Source organism: Stegostoma tigrinum, chromosome 10 (assembly GCF_030684315.1).
Source record: "Stegostoma tigrinum isolate sSteTig4 chromosome 10, sSteTig4.hap1, whole genome shotgun sequence".
Taxonomy (NCBI): Eukaryota; Metazoa; Chordata; class Chondrichthyes; order Orectolobiformes; family Stegostomatidae; genus Stegostoma; species Stegostoma tigrinum.
This window is the reverse complement of record NC_081363.1, coordinates 36,678,116-36,698,291: the sequence shown is the minus strand read 5'-3', so window position 1 is coordinate 36,698,291 and position 20,176 is coordinate 36,678,116. Positions and strand designations below refer to the sequence as shown.

Here is a 20,176-nt window from a genome sequence, read left to right as displayed (position 1 = left end):
ACCTCATTTTCACCATGGACGTCCAGTCCCTGTACACCTGTATTCCTCATGCAGATGACCTCAAGGCCCTCCGCTTCTTCCTGTCCCACAGGCCTGACCAATCCCCCTCCACTGACACCCTCATCCGCCTAGCCCAACTCGTCCTCACCCTCAACAACTTCTCTTTTGATTCCTCCCACTTCGTACAGTCAAAAGGGGTGGCCATGGGTACCCGCATGGGCCCAAGCTTTGCCTCCCTCTTTGTAGTTTACGTGGAACAGTCCCTCTTCTGCACCTACACAGGCCCCAAACCCAACCTCTTCCTCCGTTACACTGACTGTTTCGGCGCCGCCTCTTGCTCCCCAGAGGAGCTCGAACAGTTCATCCACTTCACCAACACCTTCCACCCCAACCTCAAGTTCACCTGGGCTATCTCCAATACATCCCTCCCCTTCCTGGACCACTCGGCCTCCATCTCAGGTAACCAGCTAGAAACTGATGTCCATTTCAAGCCCACTGACTCCCACAGCTACCTAGAATACAGCTCCTCCCACCCACCCTCCTGCAAAAATTCCATCCCCTATTCCCAATTCCTCCACCTCCGCCGTATGTGCTCCCAGGATGAGGCATTCCACTCCCGCACATCCCAGATGTCCACATTCATCAAGGACCGCAACTTTCCCCCCGCAGTGGTCGAGAACGCCCTTGACCGCGTCTCCCGCATTTCCCGCAACACATCCCTCACGCCCCGCCCCCGCCACAACTGCCCAAGAGGATCCCCCTCGTTCTGTCATACCACCCCACCAACCTCCGGATACAACGCATCATCCTCCGATACTTCTGCCGTCTACAATCCGACCCCACCACCCAAGCCATTCTTCCATCCCCACCCTTGTCTGCCTTCCGGAGAGACCACTCTCTCCGTGACTCCCTTGTCCGCTCCACACTCCCCACCAACGCCACCACACCCGGCACCTTCCCCTGCAACTGCAGGAAGTACTACACTTGTCCCCATACATCACCCCCATCCCAGGCCCCAAGATGACTTTCCATATTAAGCAGATGTTCACCTGCTCATCTGCCAATGTGGTATACCGTACCCGCTGTACCCAGTGTGGCTTCCTCTACATTGGGGAAACCAAGCGGAGGCTTGGGGACCGCTTTGCAAAACACCTCCACTCAGTTCGCAATAAACAACTGCACCTCCCAGTCGCGAACCATTTTAACCCCCCCCCCCCAAATTCCTCAGGGGCATGTCCATCATGGGCCTCCTGCAGTGCCACAATGATGCCACCCGAAGGTTGCAGGAACAGCAACTCATATTCCGCTCGGGAACCCGGCAGCCCAATGGTATCAATGTGGACTTCACAAGCTTCAAAATCTTCCCCCCCCCCCCAACTGCATCACAAAGCCTGCCCAGCTTGTCCCCTTCCCCAACTGCATCCCAAAACCAGCCCAGCCCAGCCTGTCTCCGCTTCCCTAACCTGTTCTTCCTCTCACCCATCCCTTCCTCCCACCTCAAGCCGCACCTCCATTTCCTACCTACTACCTCATCCCGCCTCCTTGACCTGTCTGTCTTCCTTGGACTGACCTATCCCCTCCCCACCTACACTGTCCTCTCCACCTATCTTCTTTTCTCTCCATCTTCGGTCCACCTCCCCCTCTCTCCCTATTTATTCCAGAACCCTCTCCCCATCCCCCTCTCTGATGAAGGGTCTAGGCCCGAAACATCAGCTTTTGTGCTCCTGAGATGCTGCTTGGCCTGCTGTGTTCATCCAGCTTCACACTTTATGTTGCCTCTTGACTCAAGACAGGTATGCGAACAGTAAACCAAAATTCTGGTTTAACAGCATATTAACTCTTTTTTTTTTTATATATATAATAGGAAAGAGTATCATGTTACACATTAAATCCCAAGTTAGCAGAAATTTCTACTTTCTTTATTTAATTAATTTCTCATCTTCTCTGGCCCCCAATTTTGAAATGAATCACTTAGATTAGCTTGCTCAGTTGTGTTTTGCTTGCTATATGTGCAAGCAAACATGTCCCCCACCACCCACCATCATGACCACCACAAAAAAAAAGCACACGTTTCCTTAAGAGATAACAAGTTGTAGAGCTGAATGAACACAACAGGCCAAGCAGCATCAGAGGAGCAGGAAAGTTGACATTTTGAGTCCAGCTCTGCACCTTGTTATTTCAGATTCTCTAGCATTGGCAGTTTCTACTATCTCTGTAACACGTTTCCTTAATCTGCAATTTACTGGAAGTTTATTTGCCAATTTTCTTAATTGCTTGAAGAAAGGCAGCTTTTGTCAACTTCTGTCTTGCACTCAGATCCCCATAGTGTAGAAGCAGGCCATCCAGCCCATTGAGTCCACACCGACCTTCTTAAGAACATCCCACCCTAATCCACCAGCCCACCCTATCCTTGTAACCCTGCATTTTTCAAGACTAACCCACTAGCCTGAACATCCCTGGATTATATGGGCAATTTAGCGTGACAAATTCACCTAACCTGCACATCCTTTGACTGTGGGAGGAAACTTTAACATCTGGAGGAAATCCTGCAGACATGGGGAGAACATGCAAACTCCACACGGACTGTCCCCCCAGGGTGAAATCGAACCCGGGTCCCTGGCACTGAGACGCAGCAGTACTAACCACTGAACGACCATTTCGTCCTATCAGTACAATTTTCAAGAAATAATGTAAAGGGAAAATAACATTTATATTGTATGAGGAGAGAATGATGTTTAGCAAATGAACTCTGGTACGTTCTCCACTGCAACAATGATACCAGTTAACGATGACTAACTACTAAGAATTGTTTAAATTTAAAACGTGGCAGACTGACTGTGGTCAAGGCACTGCCCTGAGAAATGAACCAGGGAATGGCTGTTAGCAAGTGCGTACATTTTCTGTCTGCCTAAAAAGAGCAGGGCCTGTGTATTAATGCACGTAGCTTCCAAGATACACCAGTGTACCACTCTAACCCTGACTGCCAATCCTAAATTGTTTATCAATGTAATTCTTTGTATCCTCAGGATTATTTAAGCAAATGTTGTCCAGTTGTGGAATCACAACTAATGTTGGACGCTACTGAGTTTTGCAAGTGCTAATTGTGTTATGGAATGTATCCAACTAATGTAATTTGAGAGAAGCAGATTACTTGAACAAGGGGATTGCAAAATGGAGCAGAGGTATATGCTTTTCTCTTTAGTTGAGAGTATAAGATCCCAAGACTTTGGGCAGGTAACAATGTCAATGTTAAGGACAACTTCTCAGGACTCGAGAACAACTTGTAATGGGAGAGGAAGAATCCATTTGTTGTGTATGCTAATGATCTAAGTAGGACTAAGGAAGAGGTTCAGCTGAGTCAGCATGAGAAGCAAAGGCCGAAGTTAAAAAGCAGAACTACAAACACCATCTCGGGTTGCTATCTGAGCCACGATCAAGTTGGCATAGATTAAATAAGTTCAGAATTGAATGCCTCAAAGATTGATGTGTGAGAAATAGTTTTTGATTCATGTAAGTGATACTGAGGTAGGATGGGGTTGTACCATTGGATGCTTTTTACCTTGGGACTAGTGTCCTGGGAAGTCATAAACCAAAAGTTGTAGTGAGAGGTTTAATTTAAATAGTGCTGGTGGGATCGTGTGAGGAGAGATTTGGCAAGTTAAAGAGAAGTAGCAAGGTATTGATACAGTGGTAATGGTAACCAGAGTGTGAAAGGAAAGAAGAAACTATGCAATTTAAGTAGGGTAAAGACATAAAATGGCAGGATTTGAGGTTCTTGAAAGCAGTATTCATAAAAAGATGAAAAGGTAGAGACATGACAGCATATTAACCAGGTCTGGGATCTTAATATTTTGGGTATTTTAAATTTTTGAAGGATAGGAAGAAAGGAAAAGGAGTTGGAGTAGAACTGTTGATTAAAGGGAGTCGTATTGTAGTGGAAACTATCTAAGCTTGGAGAAAAATATGTAGAATCTGCTCATCTGAAGATAAGGACTGAAGTCACTAGTGGGAAAATAGTGACGTTAAAGGACAGACTATAAATTGAGAAAAAATGGGGTTTGTAGAAAAGGTATTGCATTAATTGTGATCTCAATATTCTTAAATTGGACAAGTCAAATTAGCAAACATAACCTGGAGGATGAGTTTTTATAAAGTGTATTTGGAGTAATTTGTTAGCAAAATACTTTATATACTCAACTAGGAAACAGGTTGTTTTAGACCTGGTAATGTTTAATGAGACAGGATTAACTAATGACCTCAACGATAAATGATCCTTTTGGTAACAGTAGTCATAAATTTATATCTGATTTGAAGTGAGATATCTGGGTCTGAGACTGGTGCATTAACCTTCAAGGAAAGGTGAAAGGTAAAAGAAATTAGCCAAAATGAATTGGTAAAATTGATTCTTAGCTAGAATAGCAGTTTAGCAGTGATTGACATTTAAGGAGATGCTTAGCTCTTAGCAAATGTATGTAACATTTATAAAAAGACCACAAGGAGGATGAACCTTTAATAAGAGTTAAGGAATCAAATTGAAAGAAAAGTTGTACTATGCTGTGAATGTTAGTAATCCAAAATCTTAGAAGCCAGCAAAGGAAGACTCGAAAAAGAGGGGAAAACAATTGGAATATGCAAGTTATTATCCCAGCAGCTGGTGCTACTACATGAGTCAGATGACGGACTGAAACCTGTCTTGACTAGGTGACAGGTTCCCCTGAACTAAAGACAGAACTAAACTAGATTTCTCAATGTGTTTAATCTTCATGTCGTAAACGTAACAGTTTAAAGACTTTATCCGTTAGTATCTCAAACATTATACTGTAATCACATACTGCATTGGAACCATTTTGTTTAGGTCACTATTCCAAATTGATGTGACCATTTAAAAAAAAAATCCTCCTGCCTCTATTTTGAAATCCAGAAATATTGACACGAGGAAAGAATGCTGTGCCATAGTAGTAATATCACTGGACTAATACTTTAGAACCTCAAGGTAATGTTCTGAGGAGAAGGGTTCATACCCCATTATGAAAAGTGGTGAAATTTGTGTTCAATAAAGTCTGAAATGAGAATAGAGAGTCTTATGGTAACCATGCTAAATGCTGCTGATTCCTGTAAAAAACCCAGTTGGTTCACTAATGCCCTTCAGGATGGAAATTTGCCATCCTTACCTGGTCAGGCTGCTCGCTCCAAGCCTGTGGTCCCAGACTGTTAACAATGCACTTGACTCTTGATCATTCATGGAAATGGCAGAAGTAAACAACTCAATTCCAGGACATTTAGGAATGGACAATAAAGGCTGGCCCAGCTAGCAATGCTCACATCTCCTGTGTGAATTTAAAAACAACATGTTATTTGCCACAAACAAGCAAGTTATACATTCCTGGAAGTGAGGAGGAGGTAGGCTTGGTTGAGGCATTCAGAGGCTTTGGATGATTATTTGCAGGATTATAAGAAAAAGGCAGATGGATGGTGACTGCAAAATGGTAAGAATGTGTGTGGATCTTAAGAAGGCATAAACATTCTGAGGAGGTTTGACAGAATAGATGCGTAAGGGATATTTCCCCTAAGTTCCCCCTAAAATACCCTGCAACAACTGCTACAAACGTTACTTTGGACAGACAAGAAGGAAACTAACTATCGGAATGCATGAACATCAACGAGCAGCAAAATAGTACGACGAACTCTCCTTAATCTCGGTACACCCGGACAATGATGGCCATTGGTTCACCTGGGACAAGGTAACCCAAACCAGACATAGTCACACATGGGAATTCCTAAAAGCATGATTCTACACCTGTAATGCAATCACCAAACACACAGAATTGGACCCCATATACAAACCCATAAAGGTCAAAACCTGACATGATACTACTCACCATAACGGACCAAACAGTATAAATTCCAAGTGGAGTAGAATAACACTGCTTCATCGGAGGCTGCACTGATAACGTCGCCTAGCAGGGTGATGAGACATCTGAACAAGAAAAAGCCAACTCGGCAAGCAAATCAGTAATCTCACCCACAACCCGAGCTACAGATCTTTGCCAAAACTTTAGATATTTCCCCTTGCAGGGCCATCTAGCTCAGTTTCAAAATAAGGGGTCTTTAATTTGGGAAAAGGATGGAGTAATTTATTATCTCAAGGTCTTTACCTTTTGACATTCTTTTATTCTTGGCTGCACAGGCTGGGTTAGATTTTTGATGGCAACGAGGAATTCAAATATTATGTGGAATAGATAAAGCAGCAATACAATCATGATCTTATTCAATGGCCTGATTCTGCTTTACTTTTGCACTGCAGAGTGAAGGCTAACTGAAGTCTCATTATCACCAAAAAGAACATCATTTGAAAATCACATTCATTTCTAGTCAAATACTCTCTATTTCAATCACTATTTCACTTTGGATCATTTCCACACTGTAGGAAATCTAATCTAATCTAATTTCCCACTGGCTATGGGAATTAATACCAAGCCTGCTTTGTCTTTACAAGGTATAGCAAAGTTCCCCATGGCATCATCTGCTCCAGTGTGCTTGCAACAGAAATACATGACTTTGGTTAGTGATTTCTTTGGCCATGGGATATGGTTATCACTGGCTGGTTGAGCATTGTTTGCTAGTCTCTAATTACTTTTGAGAAGGTGATGTGCTGCCATCTTGAAGCACTGCAGTTCATGAGAAAGAGGTACACCCACAGAGCTATTATGAAGAAGTTCCAGGATTTTCGCCCCTTGGATAGCAGAAGTAAACAATATATATGGCTTTAAATTAAAATACCAGAAAAAATTTATACAGTCAATTATATTAATTTTTTCCCATACTTTATATGCAAATGAAATCTTCAAATGTTTGCAATGAAGTCTCTTCTGGAGTAGTGTCCAGTTCTGGTCACCCAGTTGTAGGAAGAATATTATTAAACTGGAAGAGGGTTCAGAGGGGATTTACCAGGATGTTGCCAGATATGGATGGCTTGAGTTATAAAGAAAGCCTGGATAGGCTGAACTTTTTCGATAGTGCTTAGGTGGTTGAGAGGTGGCCTTAGAAGTTTATAAAATCGTGACGGGTATAGGTACGGGTTAATGATAGACATCTTTTCTATATAATGAGGGATTTCAAGACTGGAGGGTACATTTTTAAGGTGAGAGGAGAGAAATTTAGTAAAGACATGGGTGCATTATTTTTTTCACATGGGGGGTGGTTTGCATATGGAATGAACTTCCTGAGTAAGTGGTGGATGTGGATACGTTCAAAAGACACTTGGACAAATATATGAATTGGAAAGTTTTGGAGGGATATGGGCCAGGCGCAGGCAGGCAAGCAGTTTAGTTCGGGTTTATTTTCAGCACAGACAGATTTCTGTGCTGTAAGACTCTGAGCCTATAACTGCATACCATAAAAAATCAATATTGTAATTGGAGTATATTATTTTTATATTATTCTGCAGTGGTTAAATCTTGCAAGCTATTTGTTCCCGAAAAGCCACACGAATATCACTTGCCCATAGGACTTGCAAATGCAGTGAATTCTGAAGTTCTCTGAAATTTCACATTTCCTGCATTTTTGAAGGAAAATCCCAAAATGGGCACGAGTGTAGACAACTTCTGAGCATAAATTCTTAAGCAATTTCTATTTCTTTGAAACTTGTAATCCCAATTTTGGGTGTCTCTCTTTAAAATTCCTAATTTTATCTACTTTTACAGATAGTCACTCTTGCACTATCATCATTCTTGTTGTTTCCTTTGTACAGCTTTAGGCCCTAAATGCTCTTCTCATGCACAGCAGTTATAGTTCTAAACAGTTGTTTGGGTGATATCTGGGGTCATAAGGAAATTGCAAAGACTTGCACTTACTAATAGGCAGTACTTGAGGACAATTTTGTCTACACTAATGAATTAACATTAAAGGAAGAGACTTTAGACTACACAATCCTACAGAAATAAAAAATTATCTGAAGTGCGTAATCAACATATGGCTCATGATATTCCACAGCCAGGCAGTTATAGATCACACTAGTATAACCTACAGTTGATGTTTCATCTTGACCACAGCAATCAAATCATGCAAAATTCGAAATAATAATTGACAGGTAGAAAAAGTGAGCTATTTTGAGTTTGAGCAAACTTTATTTCTCTCAATACAAGAATTTGCTTCTCATTTTGAGCCAAGTTTTAGACATGTCTGCTTTATGATGGATCAAGGAATGACACTCCTATTGCAACAGAAGGATTGGTGCTTCAAAATAAACTGGATGACTTTCTTCCTTGGTTGCAGAATTAAATGTTATGAACATAGATTATAGTTGCACCAGGGGTTTGCTCTTCTATACTCCAAGGGCTTCATCAAAGAACCAACACAGCTATGATTAGCTCAGTGGCATCCTGTAGTGTATGATTTCATGAGCCAATTTGCTCATTTCACCACTCATGTCCTCCTTTTCAAGAAGAGACAATAGTCCAATGTTATGTATTAAACTCCATGAGTTCATGAACTTCTCTGTGATTTGTTTTCTGGCCCACCGATAAGAGGGAACATTAATGCAGGAAGCTATAGCCGAATGATCCCAGGGTTCTTGATGATTACCAGTGAAGAGAGCCCCAGTGAATGGTGGTCAACAATACGAGGTGAAGTTTAGTCTGAGCAAGGTCAAAGGCATTTTTAAAGGGCCTGGGAGAATTGCCATTCCTCCTGACCCATGTGCACTTACTTAGAAGGGTAGAAATCCCGTCACCTTAGAGTTTTCTAAAGTTTAGAGTTTCCTTTTTGTACCGATAAGTTTAAATCAGGCTTTCAATTCCACTATGGGAGCCTGATTTTAAATATGTTAATTAAATATCCTGCGTCTACAAGGAGGGGCATTCCGACAGCCCAATAGCTGTTGTGAATTATAAGGAGTAGGCCATGAGTAGCAACTGAATATCACATCTCTATTTCACTTTGGATCATTTCCACACTGTAGGAAATCTAATCTAATCTAATTTCCCACTGGCTATGGGAGTTAATACCAAGCCTGCTTTGTCTTTACAAGGAACCATTAGACCTGATAACCACAGGCCAATATCACTACTGCAAATTGAAAACAAACTAATAGTAACTTACTGGAATAATTTTCACTGGGCCCTAATTGGTCACCACCATGACTTCAGTATACATGGGGGAAATGCAGAAACTTGGATCATTATTGATTGTATTTGTAGTAATACTACTACAATGAGCCAGTCATGGAGTCCTTTGCAGATGTTTACATGACTCAATACTGCTTCTTGATTAGTGACCTGATTAAGACTGTTTATGGAAGAAAAGGAAGACCTTGAGATATTGAATATTGTATCCCAATAGCTGCTATAAGGATACCATTGATAGATTGAAGAACACTTATCCACATGCTGTTAATATGCATTTGAGAAAAGAAAATATGTACTGTCTACATGATGTACTGCAGAAATTTACCAAGGCTTCTTTGATGGTGCCTTCCAAATCCACAACCAGTCCTATCTAGAAGGACAAGGGCAGCAGATACATGGCAATAGCAGCACCTGCAAATGCCTTCCAAGCCACTCATTAACCCAACTCGTACAGATATCACTGCTCCTTCAGTGTCTCTGGTCAAAATTCTAGAACTCCCTTCCTAACAGCATTGTGGGAGCACCTATATCAAATTGTTTACAGCAGTTCAGTTAGTCACTACCACCTTCTCAAGGGCAACTAGGGATGAGCAGTAAATGAGAGATAATGGGAACTGCAGATGCTGGAGAATTCCAAGATAATAAAATGAGAGGCTGGATGAACACAGCAGGCCAAGCAGCATCTTGTGCTCCTGAGATGCTGCTTGGCCTGCTGTGTTCATCCAGCCTCTCATTTTATTATCGATGAGCAGTAAATGTTGGCCTACCCAGTTATGTCCACACCCTGGGAATGGATTAAAAAATTAGGGGCGGGTAAGGTGGCTCAGTGATTAGGACTGCTGTCCCTCAATGCCAAGGACAGATGGCCCAGCCTTGGGTGACAGTCTGTGTGGAATTTGCACATTCTCCCCTTGTCTGTGTGGATTTCTGCCGAGTGCTCCACTTTCCTCCCACAGTACAAAAATAGGCAGGTCAGATGGATTGGCCATGCTGAATTGTCTGTAGTGTGTGGGATGTGCAGGCTAGCTATGGTAAATGCAGGGTTATGTGGATAGGGTAGGGCACTGCTGCTGTGTCTGGGTCTAGGCATAGGCATGGTGTCCTTTTTAGGGTCGGTGTCAACCCAATGGGCCAAATGGCCTCTTTCCCACATTACAGGGATTCTGTGATTCTAAAATTTTATATCTTTTATGAAAAATGACAGAATGGGCATATTTGGACAAGACAAAGGGGGTGGCCTTGGGCACCCGCATGGGCCCAGCTATGCCTGCCTCTTTGTAGGTTACGTGGAACAGTCTCTCTTCCGCCCCTACACAGGCCCCAAACCCCACCTCTTCCTCCGTTACATTGATGACTGTATCGGCGCCGCCTCTTGCTCCCCAGAGGAGCTCAGACAGTTCATCCACTTCACCAACACCTTCCACCCCAAACATCAGTTCACCTGGGCCATCTCCAGCACATCCCTCACCTTCCTGGACACCTCAGTCTCCATCTCAGGCAACCACCTTGTAACTGATGTCCATTTCAAGCCCACCGACTCCCACAGCTACCTAGAATACACCTCCTCCCACCCACCCTCCTGCAAAAATTCCATCCCCTATTCCCAATTCCTCCGCCTCCGCCGCATCTGCTCCCTCTATGAGGCATTCCACTCCCACACATCCCAGATGTCCTCGTTCTTCAAGGACCGCAACTTTCCCCCCACAGTGGTCAAGAACGCCCTTGACCGCGTCTCCCACATTTCCCGCAACACATCCCTCACACCCCGCCCCCGCCTCCACCGCCCAAAGAAGATCCCCCTCGTCCTCTCATACCACCCCACCAACCTCCGGATACAACGCATCATCCTCCGACACTTCCGCCATCTACAATCCGACCCCGCCACCCAAGACATTTTTCCATCCCCACCCTTGTCTGCTTTCCGGAGAGACCACTCTCTCCGTGACTCCCTTGTTCGCTCCACACTGCCCTCCAACCCCACCACACCCGGCACCTTCCCCTGCAACCGCAGGAAGTGCTACACTTGCCCCCACACCTCTTCGCTCACCCCTATCCCAGGCCCCAAGATGACTTTCCATATTAAGCAGAGGTTCATCTGCACATCTGCCAATGTGGTATACTGTATCCATTGTACCCAGTGTGGCTCCCTCTACATTGGGGAAACCAAGCAGAGGCTTGGGGACCGCTTTGCAGAACACTTCCGCGCGGTTCACAATAAACAACTGCACCTCCCAGTTGCGAACCATTTCAACTCCCCCTCCCGTTCTTTAGATGACATGTCCATCATGGGCCTCCTGCAGTGCCACAATGATGCCACCCGAAGGTTGCAGGAACAGCAACTCATATTCTGCTCGGGAACCCTGCAGCCCAATGGTATCAATGTGGACTTCACCAGCTTCAAAATCTCCCCTTCCTCCACCGCATCCCAAAACCAGCCCAGTTCGTCCCCTCCCCCCACTGCACCACACAACCAGCCCAGCTCTTCCCCTCCCCCCACTGCATCCCAAAACCAGCCCAGCCTGTCTCCGCTTCCCTAACCTGTTCTTCCTCTCACCCATTCCTTCCTCCAACCTCAAGCCGCACTTCCATTTCCTACCTACTACCTCATCCCGCCTCCTTGACCTGTCCATCTTCCCTGGACTGACCTATCCCCTCCCCACCTACACTCTCCTCTCCACCTATCTTCTTTTCTCTCCATCTTCGCTCCACCTCCCCCTCTCTCCCTATATATTCCAGAAACCTCTTCCCATCCCCCTCTCTGAAGAAGGGTCTAGGCCCAAAACGTCAGCTTTTGTGCTCCTGAGATGCTGCTTGGCCTGCTGTGTTCATCCAGCTTCACACTTTATTATATTTGGACAAGTATACTGGTTAACAATAAAATTAGATAAACTTGAATTGTCTTCATGATTTATCCAAGTTTATCTACATTTACTGGCATTTATTCTAAATGCTATATTCATTTGAGTTGGTGAATATAGCATTTGTAATATATGGCAGCAAATACAGAACAAATTATCGGAAAGTTTCTGTCAGGATTGCAGTTCTAGTGGTGTGTTTTTGGTAGCATTTAGAAGGGCAAAAATCTTTAGCCACCACTGGAAATTTTACATTGGTCTCAGCTACGTTAGAAGCTTGATCAATTTCAAGTTTTAAGTTCTGATGGAATCAGTTTTCTTTTAACTTTATTTTAGACAAGTATTTATGTTATATCCTATGAAATATTATGCTCACTTATTTTGCAACTATTGGAAGTGTTTTCCTGATCTGAATCACTTATGAAGCCATTTTTATGTTAGATTTCATGCTTTAGGTGTGTTGTTTTGACCTCGCTTTAGAAGTACTAAAAATATTCACATTGAATAGTTTCCATTCCAACTATTTAAAATATTTTTGAAATCGACTTCAATTTCAATTGAAGTCGCAAAGTATGTTAATGTAATTACTAGCAGTTTGACTTAAAGTAGTTGCAGCTTTTGAGAAAGCAAGCTGAACAACCAAATAGAATTGTAATATTTTGAATGCTGTGAATGTTTTTGAATATGAAGAGTTTAGAGATCTTGATGTTGAATCATTAGCCTGATCATCAATGAAAATTTTCAAGTAAGACTCAAATACAAATCCCTTGTTTTTTTGCAGATCTCAAACAAGAGGCCCAACAATAGTACCCCTCCAACTACGCAGTTAACAAAGTTAAAGTTTCCTGGACCTACGGCAGTCGTGAAGAAAGAAAAGCGTCAGAGTTCTTCTAGGTTCAATATCAGCAACAACAGGGAGCTACAAAAGCTACCACCTTTGAAAGGCAATACTTCTGTTTACAGTATTCTATGTTTAATTCTGAAAGCATCAACCTCTCACATTTTCTGTGGTGTACGTGGAAAATCAGAAACTATTTATGTTGCCTGTGAGAATTGCCCTGTTGCTGATTTTCTGTATGCTTCATTATTTGTTTGTAACTTATTTTTGTCTCTCTATTCTACCGTGGCTCACTGATAGAATTCTGACCTGAATCAAAAGGCAGTGAATTCGAGTCCATGGCCAAAGATTTGAAAGTAAACATAATCCAAACTGTATAGCACCTGAGGACATGTTGCATTAGTGATCAGATGAGACATAGTATAGAGTTCTATCTAACCCCAGTGGATATGTAAAGCATAAGAGAAAACTTTTCAAAGAGAAGCAGGAGTTCTGGTGTTCTGACTGCCATTTAGTCATCAGCCACCACCTATGTCATGATCACATCTGGCATGTTCATAGACTGGACTATGATCTGGAAATTTAAGTAGCTTGTTTATTGCCCTCTTTTAGTATTAGAACATTTAATTTTTTTTAAGTAAGTGGCACAGCTTTATGCTTGAAACAAGATAAGAATACTTTATTCCACGAAGATATTGTCAAAAGTTATTTAAGTAAAAAGCAATGGTATTGGTTGAAATACAGAAACAAAGATTGAAAGTGAGTTGGGATAAAGTATTTGGTTTGCGTGAAGCTTTCTCTCCCTTAAAAGAAGGAGTTGAAAACTTGATGTCAGATTTACCAGCAGAAATCCAAAGGTAGTCAAAAAGTAGAGCCATTTTCTAAGATTTATTTATCCATCTTAAAGACAAATTGGCTTATTTTAAACAACATACATTAGAATTATAGTGTTGACCTAAACAAATCGTTTTGTTGCTTTTTCTTTGTCAAACTCTGTGAGCAGTACAGGCCCAGTTCTCCCAGAACTCCAAGATTGAGTTCCCCACCAGTGATGTTTTTGTCTTTGCCACATCTGAAATGGCTCTCATTAAAGTCACCAATTATATCTTGTATTACTACGACAAAAGTAAACTATTCGACTTGACCTTTGACATGGCCCCCACCGTCATCCTCCACTGTTGCCCAATTGGATGGGACTGTACTTGTTTCATTCTTTTCTATCTAGTTGTAGATAGAGTATTGCTTAATAATGGAACAGGATCCTTCCTAAACTACTCCCTATTTCTCAGCAGTATAATCTGAATGCATAGTTAGTTTTTATGTGCACACTGAGGACACAGAACTCTACCTCACTACCACCCCTCTCAATTTCTCCTTCTGTGAAGTCTTCAATTTACTTACCTGACATTACCAGAAATTTCATCCAAATAAAGCTGTTTTCTTCAGTTACTGTTCCAAGCGCTGATCCATACCTATCCACTCCGTTCCTCTTCCTGGTAACTGTCTGAGATTATACCAAACCGTTCACAACGTTACTATCACATTTCACTTGAGGTGAGCTTTTGACCACATCCCCTCGACATCGTACTCTCATATTAGGTATTGGGTTGCATTGGTCTGGGGCACAGTCTTTATCCATTGACTTTTAATTGGGTAATTAATTTTTGACTGACTCCACCGTCAGCCTTTGTGGCTCTAGTCGTCAGGCTGTGGGGAGTGGGGAAGACCTATTCGCACCTTCATTGTCAAAGAGTTGCTGTTTATCCTTAGAAGTGTTCAGTAAATTTCAGAAGGTCGCTTGTCATTTCTTCCTTTAATGAGTATAACCTGGTTTCATGCTAGCTGAAATGTGGATGTGTTTGTAAGGCTTGTGGGAGCCATTTTTTAAGATTTAGATGACCTATTTTCATCTCCAGAACATTGCCCAGAATGATCCTGCCTCAGCTCATCTGTTGGTGATCTGATGCCTACTCATGGTTTTTCTTTTTCCCCACTCTGGGTTTCATTTCACTCCTGGCTGGTTTCTTACATCCTATTCTCTGTAAACTTGAGATCAGTTAAAACCCTGATCATGCCCTTAGTTGAATCAAGTCTGTTCACTTGACATTTCTGTGCTTGCTGACCTATTTTTTGTTCTAGCTCAAGCGATGCCTCAATGTTAAAATATTCACTCATGTTTTCAAATCTCTCCACAGTATTGTCCATCCATGTATCACCTCCAGCCTCAAAATCTGTTAATTCTGGTCTCTTAGAGTCATAGAGATGTACGGCACAGAAACAAGCCTCTCAGCCCAACTCGACTGCACCCACCAAATATCCCAAACCAACCTAGTTCCACTTGCTAGCATTTGGCCTATGTTACACAACTCTTCCTATTCATATACCCATCCAGATGCATTTTAAATGTTGTAATTATACTAGCCTCCACTACTTCCTCTGGCAGCTCATTCCATACATGCACTACTGTCTGCATGAAAATGTGGCCCTTAGGTCCTTTTAAATCTTTCTCCTATCACCTTAAACTTATGCTGTCTAGTTTTGGACTCCCCCACCCTGAGAAAGACCTTGGTGATTTACCCTTCCCAATCCCGTCATGATTTTATAAATCTCTAAGGTCACCCCTCGGCCTCCTCTGCTCCAGGGAAAATACCCCAGCCGATTCAGCCTCTCCCTACAGCTCAAACCTTTCAATCCTGACAACATCCTTGTAAATCTTTTCCAAACTCTTTCAAGTTTAACAACATCTTTCCTGTAACACGGAGACAGAACTGAAGGCATTATTTCAAGACCATCCTCAATTTTAATCTTTTCATTATCAGTGACAGTACAACTCAACTGTCGAAATGTGAAATTCCCAGGATTCCTTCTGTAAACGTGTTTTGTTTTTCCTTGGTGGTACTTCTAAAACTTAGCTTAGAGACTAAGGTTTTGGTGTTTTGCACTAATATTGCCTTTATTGCTCTGTATCTAACTACTTTTTCTTAACCCTGTTAAAGTCCATGGTCAGTTGTATTATGTTAAATTTGCTAAAAAAAAAAGTTGTACCTGTTGTTTAGTCCACATGAACACATTTACCAGATTTTCTCTTACGCATCTGAAGTTGCCAGACTCTATGTAGATAAAAATCCACATGTTTATTACTGTATCTTCCTGACAGGTTTGTGCAGCACAGGAACGGGCACTTCAGCCCATAATGTTGTGCTGAGAATGAAGTCTAATTAAACTAATCCCATCTGCTTGCCTTTGGTCCACATTCCTCCATTCCTTGCATATTCATGTGCTTATTTAAAAGTCCCTTAAATTCCCCCAATGGTATCTGCCTCTGTTGCTGCCTCTGGCAGTGCTTTCTGGACTCTAACACTCCCTTAAAAAAAACTTGCCCTTCATATCTCCTTTGAACTTTCCACCTCTCACCTTAAATGCACACTCCCTGGTATTAGATATTTCAGCTCCAGGGATAAAAGGTTCTGCCTGTCAACCCTATGTATGCATCTCGTAATTTTGTAGACTTCAATCCATTCTCCCTGACCCTCCACCTTCCCAGAGAAAACAACCCAAGTTTTTCTAGCCCCCCTTAGAGCTTATACTCTGTAATTCATGCAGCATCCTGGTAAACCTCTTCTGCATTTTCTCCTTTTGATATTTTATCATACCATATGTTGTGGGGGGCCTGCATCCAGGTTTCCTGAACTTGGGTCAACCCTCTATTGCCCTAGTTATACAGTTAATTACCAGAGCCATCACACTTTTCCTCAGTTATTGTCGAGGGGAGATTCGGCATGGTAACACCATTGAATGACCAACGTTGATGGTGAGACTTTCGATTATTTAAAATGGCCATTGTTTGGAACTTACGTAGCTCTGTGTTATGGACACAAACTGCTTCAGTATCTACGGAATCACAGATGGTGCTGTACATTGTGCAATGAATGAATGAACATCCCTACTTCTGACTTTTTGTTGGAGAGGAGATCATTGATGAAACGGGTCAAGGGTACTGAACTGAGGAGTTCCTGTGATGATTATCGTGTAACTTAGATTATTGACTTTCAGTAACTACAATTTTCCATTGTGTTAGCTATGCATTGGAGACATGATTATAAGAATTTAAAAACTTGGAACTAAATATTCAGGAGTAGATGACATTGAAAGGACAGGCAGGAAAAAGACGGTAGGAGCAAATTACTGCAGATACTGGAATCTGTACTGGAAACAAAAATTGCTGGAGATCTCAGCAGGTCAGGCAGCATCGATGGAGAGAAAGCAAGCTAACGTTTCAAATTTACATGACTCTTCATCAGAGCTGAAGTCAAGTGTAGAGGGGGGCAGCATTTATGCAATAATTTACACGGGGAAGAAAGGATGTTGATAGTTCACATTAAGTGATCAGAGTGTGAAAATGGCAGAACAACGGTATGTCAAACTGGAAATAACAGAGTCCCACAGGAGCAGCACCTCATCTTCAAGCTAGACACCCTACAACCTTCTGGGCTCAATACCTTCAAATTATGAACCCATTCCTTCCCTTTCTTTTCATTTTGCTCGTTACCTTCTCTGTCACTATGCCCTCCTCAGGACAGTCTTGTTCATTCGATGCATAAGTGCTGCCCCCTCCAAACTTCAGTTCAGGTTTGATTGAGAGTTATCTGGACTCAGAACATTAGTTTGCTTTCTGTCCATGGACACTGTCTGACCTGCTGTGAACTCCAGCATTATTTTTTGTTTCCAGGAAGGAGAGGGTGATGGGGTATCTTTATTAGTACAAGATGGAATATGTTCCATAGAACAAAATGATCTTGTATCACAAAATGTAGGATCCATTTTGGTGGAGGTAAGGAATAATAAGGGCAGAAGACACTCTTAGGAGTAGTGTACAAGCCATCTTAACTCAATCTGTACTATAAGACGGTGGGAAAAAAAATCAGGAGATTTCTTTTTAAACTGTGCAATAGATTCTTAATTCTAGATGTTCATTGAATTCAAATTCCACCATCTGCCATGGCAGGATTCAAACCTGGGTGCCCAGAACATTAGAGATAATGGGAACTGCAGATGCTGGTGAATTCCAAGATAATAAAATGTGAGGCTGGATGAACACAGCAGGCCAAGCAGCATCTCAGGAGCACAAAAGCTGACGTTTCGGGCCTAGACCCTTCATTGCCCAGAACATTATCTGGGTCCCTGGGTTAACAGCCCTGTAACAACACCACTGGCCATTGCCTCCCCACATACAGGATTGGGAAAGTTTTTGAAGATGAACAAAAATAATAGTGGGAGTACATAACCTTTTAGAGTGAACTTGTAAATAATATAAAAATGGAAAGTAAGATCTACTTTAAATAGGTATTTAAAAAAAAGACCAAAGTAAACATAGGCCCCTTAGGAAATGAGGTTCAAGAAACAATAATGGAGCCAGGAAATGGCAAAGGAGTTAACTAAATACTTTGCATCAGTCTTCACAGTCAAATACATGAATGTCAATCAAAAAGTACTGAATCAAGTTGCAAAATGGGGGCTGGGTGGGAGGAAATAAATGCAACAACTGTCACCAGAGGAAAAAATACTACCTAAACTTATTCGGCTAAAGGCTTAATCCCCTGGACTTGTTGGAAGCTAAAGGATGCACCTACAAAAGTAGTGGATGCACTGATAGTAACCCTTCAATCTAGAAAAGTCCCACAGAGGATTGGAAAACTGCCAATGTAACGACCTTATTCAAAAAGGCAACAAAGACATAGCTTGAGGGCAGTTAATATAGCAGCTGTCATAATGGAAATCATAGAATCCCTACAGTGTGGAAGCTGGCCGTTCAGGCAGTTGAGTCCACTCCATCCTTCTGAAGACCATCCCACCTTAGCCCACCCTCTACTTTATCCCTGTTACCCTACATTTCTCATGGCAAATCCACCTAGCCTGTACGTCACTGGACACTGTGCAATTTAGCATGGCCAATTCACTCAACCTGCACATCCTTGGACTGTGGGAGGAAACCAGAGCATCCGGAGGAAACCTACACAGACACAGGGAGAGTATACAGACTCCCTGCAGACAGTCACCTGAGGCTAGAATTGAACCCAGGTCTCTGGCACTATGAGACATCGGTGCTAACATGGAGTCACTGTGTGACCCCAGTTTGTTAGTCTATTATAAAGGCCATAATAGCAAAGCAATTAAAAATGCCTAATATAAGCAAGCAGAGTCAGCGTGGCTTCATGAAGAGGAAATCTTGCCTGACATATTAGAATTCTTTTGAAGTAACAAGCAGGATACTACAAGGAAACAAAAACAGAAGTTGCTGGAAAAGCTCAGCAGGCCTAGCAGCATCTATGAAGAGAATTCAGAGTTAATGTTTCAGGCCCAGTGACCCATCCTCGGAACTTCGGTTTTTGTTTCTGATTTACAGCATCTACAGTTGTTTCAGTTTTTATTTAGGATAATAAAAAGTACCTAGTAGGTGTAATGTTTGGAAGGCTTCTTGATAAGATTAATAGACCATCCTGTTAGGAATAATATATTAGCATGAATAGACAATTGGCTAGTTAATAGAAGACAGAGCTGAGATAAATGGTATATTTTCAGGATGACAGCCTGTAATTATGAAACAGATAAGCTAACCATGGTTTACCAAAAAGTTACAGGGCTTGGTGCTGGGGCCATGATTATTTACAACATACATAAATTACTTAGTTAATGGAGGTGAATACGTTATTGCCATGTTTGTGGATGGCACAAAGGTGGGAACGCAAGTGGTGAACCTGTTTCGGGGTATGGACAGGTTAAGTGAGTGGTCAGAAATTTGCAGATGAAATGTAATGTGCAGTTATGGCAGGAAGAATAGAGGAGCAAAGTATGCTTCAGTGGAGAAAATCTGCAGCACAAAGGTTTTGACTGTCCTTGTGCATTATCATAAAAGGCTAGCATACCAGTTCAGTTAATAGGGAAGGCAAATGGCATGTTTCCTTTATTGGAAAGGAAGCCTTTTTAAAACTTTACAAGATACTTGTTAGACCAGACCTAAAAGGCTGTGACTGGTTTTGGATCCCTTAACTATGCAAAAAATGCTGGCAGTCCAGAGAAGGTCACTAAGTTGACACGCACTCTTTTGGGAATTCCTCTAGATGCTGAGAGGTTGTTTCCCTTTGGGAGAAAATCTGGCGCTAGAGAGAAATAGGCCCAGTTTTGTGAACTAATAATATGAGTTAAGGCTATGTTGCCTAACCAATGCCAGGGTTCAGGCCATCATCTCAGGGGTGGACAAGAACTTGAAGTGGGATGGGGCTGATCCCAATATCATGATCCACGTTGGTACCAACAATATGGGGATGACCCTGCTTAGATAGCATGAAGAGCAATGTACA

At 42.2% G+C, this 20,176-nt stretch overlaps 1 protein-coding gene across 4 annotated transcripts in view; it reads left to right on the top strand.

The window, feature by feature from the left end:
• The window catches only part of ppp2r5ca (protein phosphatase 2, regulatory subunit B', gamma a), a 156,228-nt gene that overhangs the window by 34,294 nt on the left and 101,758 nt on the right, over positions 1-20,176 (top strand). For all 4 annotated transcript variants that reach the window (XM_048537089.2, XM_048537087.2, XM_048537088.2 and 1 more), the window contains one exon: positions 12,762-12,924. In XM_048537089.2, coding sequence (XP_048393046.1) covers positions 12,762-12,924 — 163 coding nt within the window. The remainder of the gene's footprint in view (positions 1-12,761; positions 12,925-20,176) is intronic.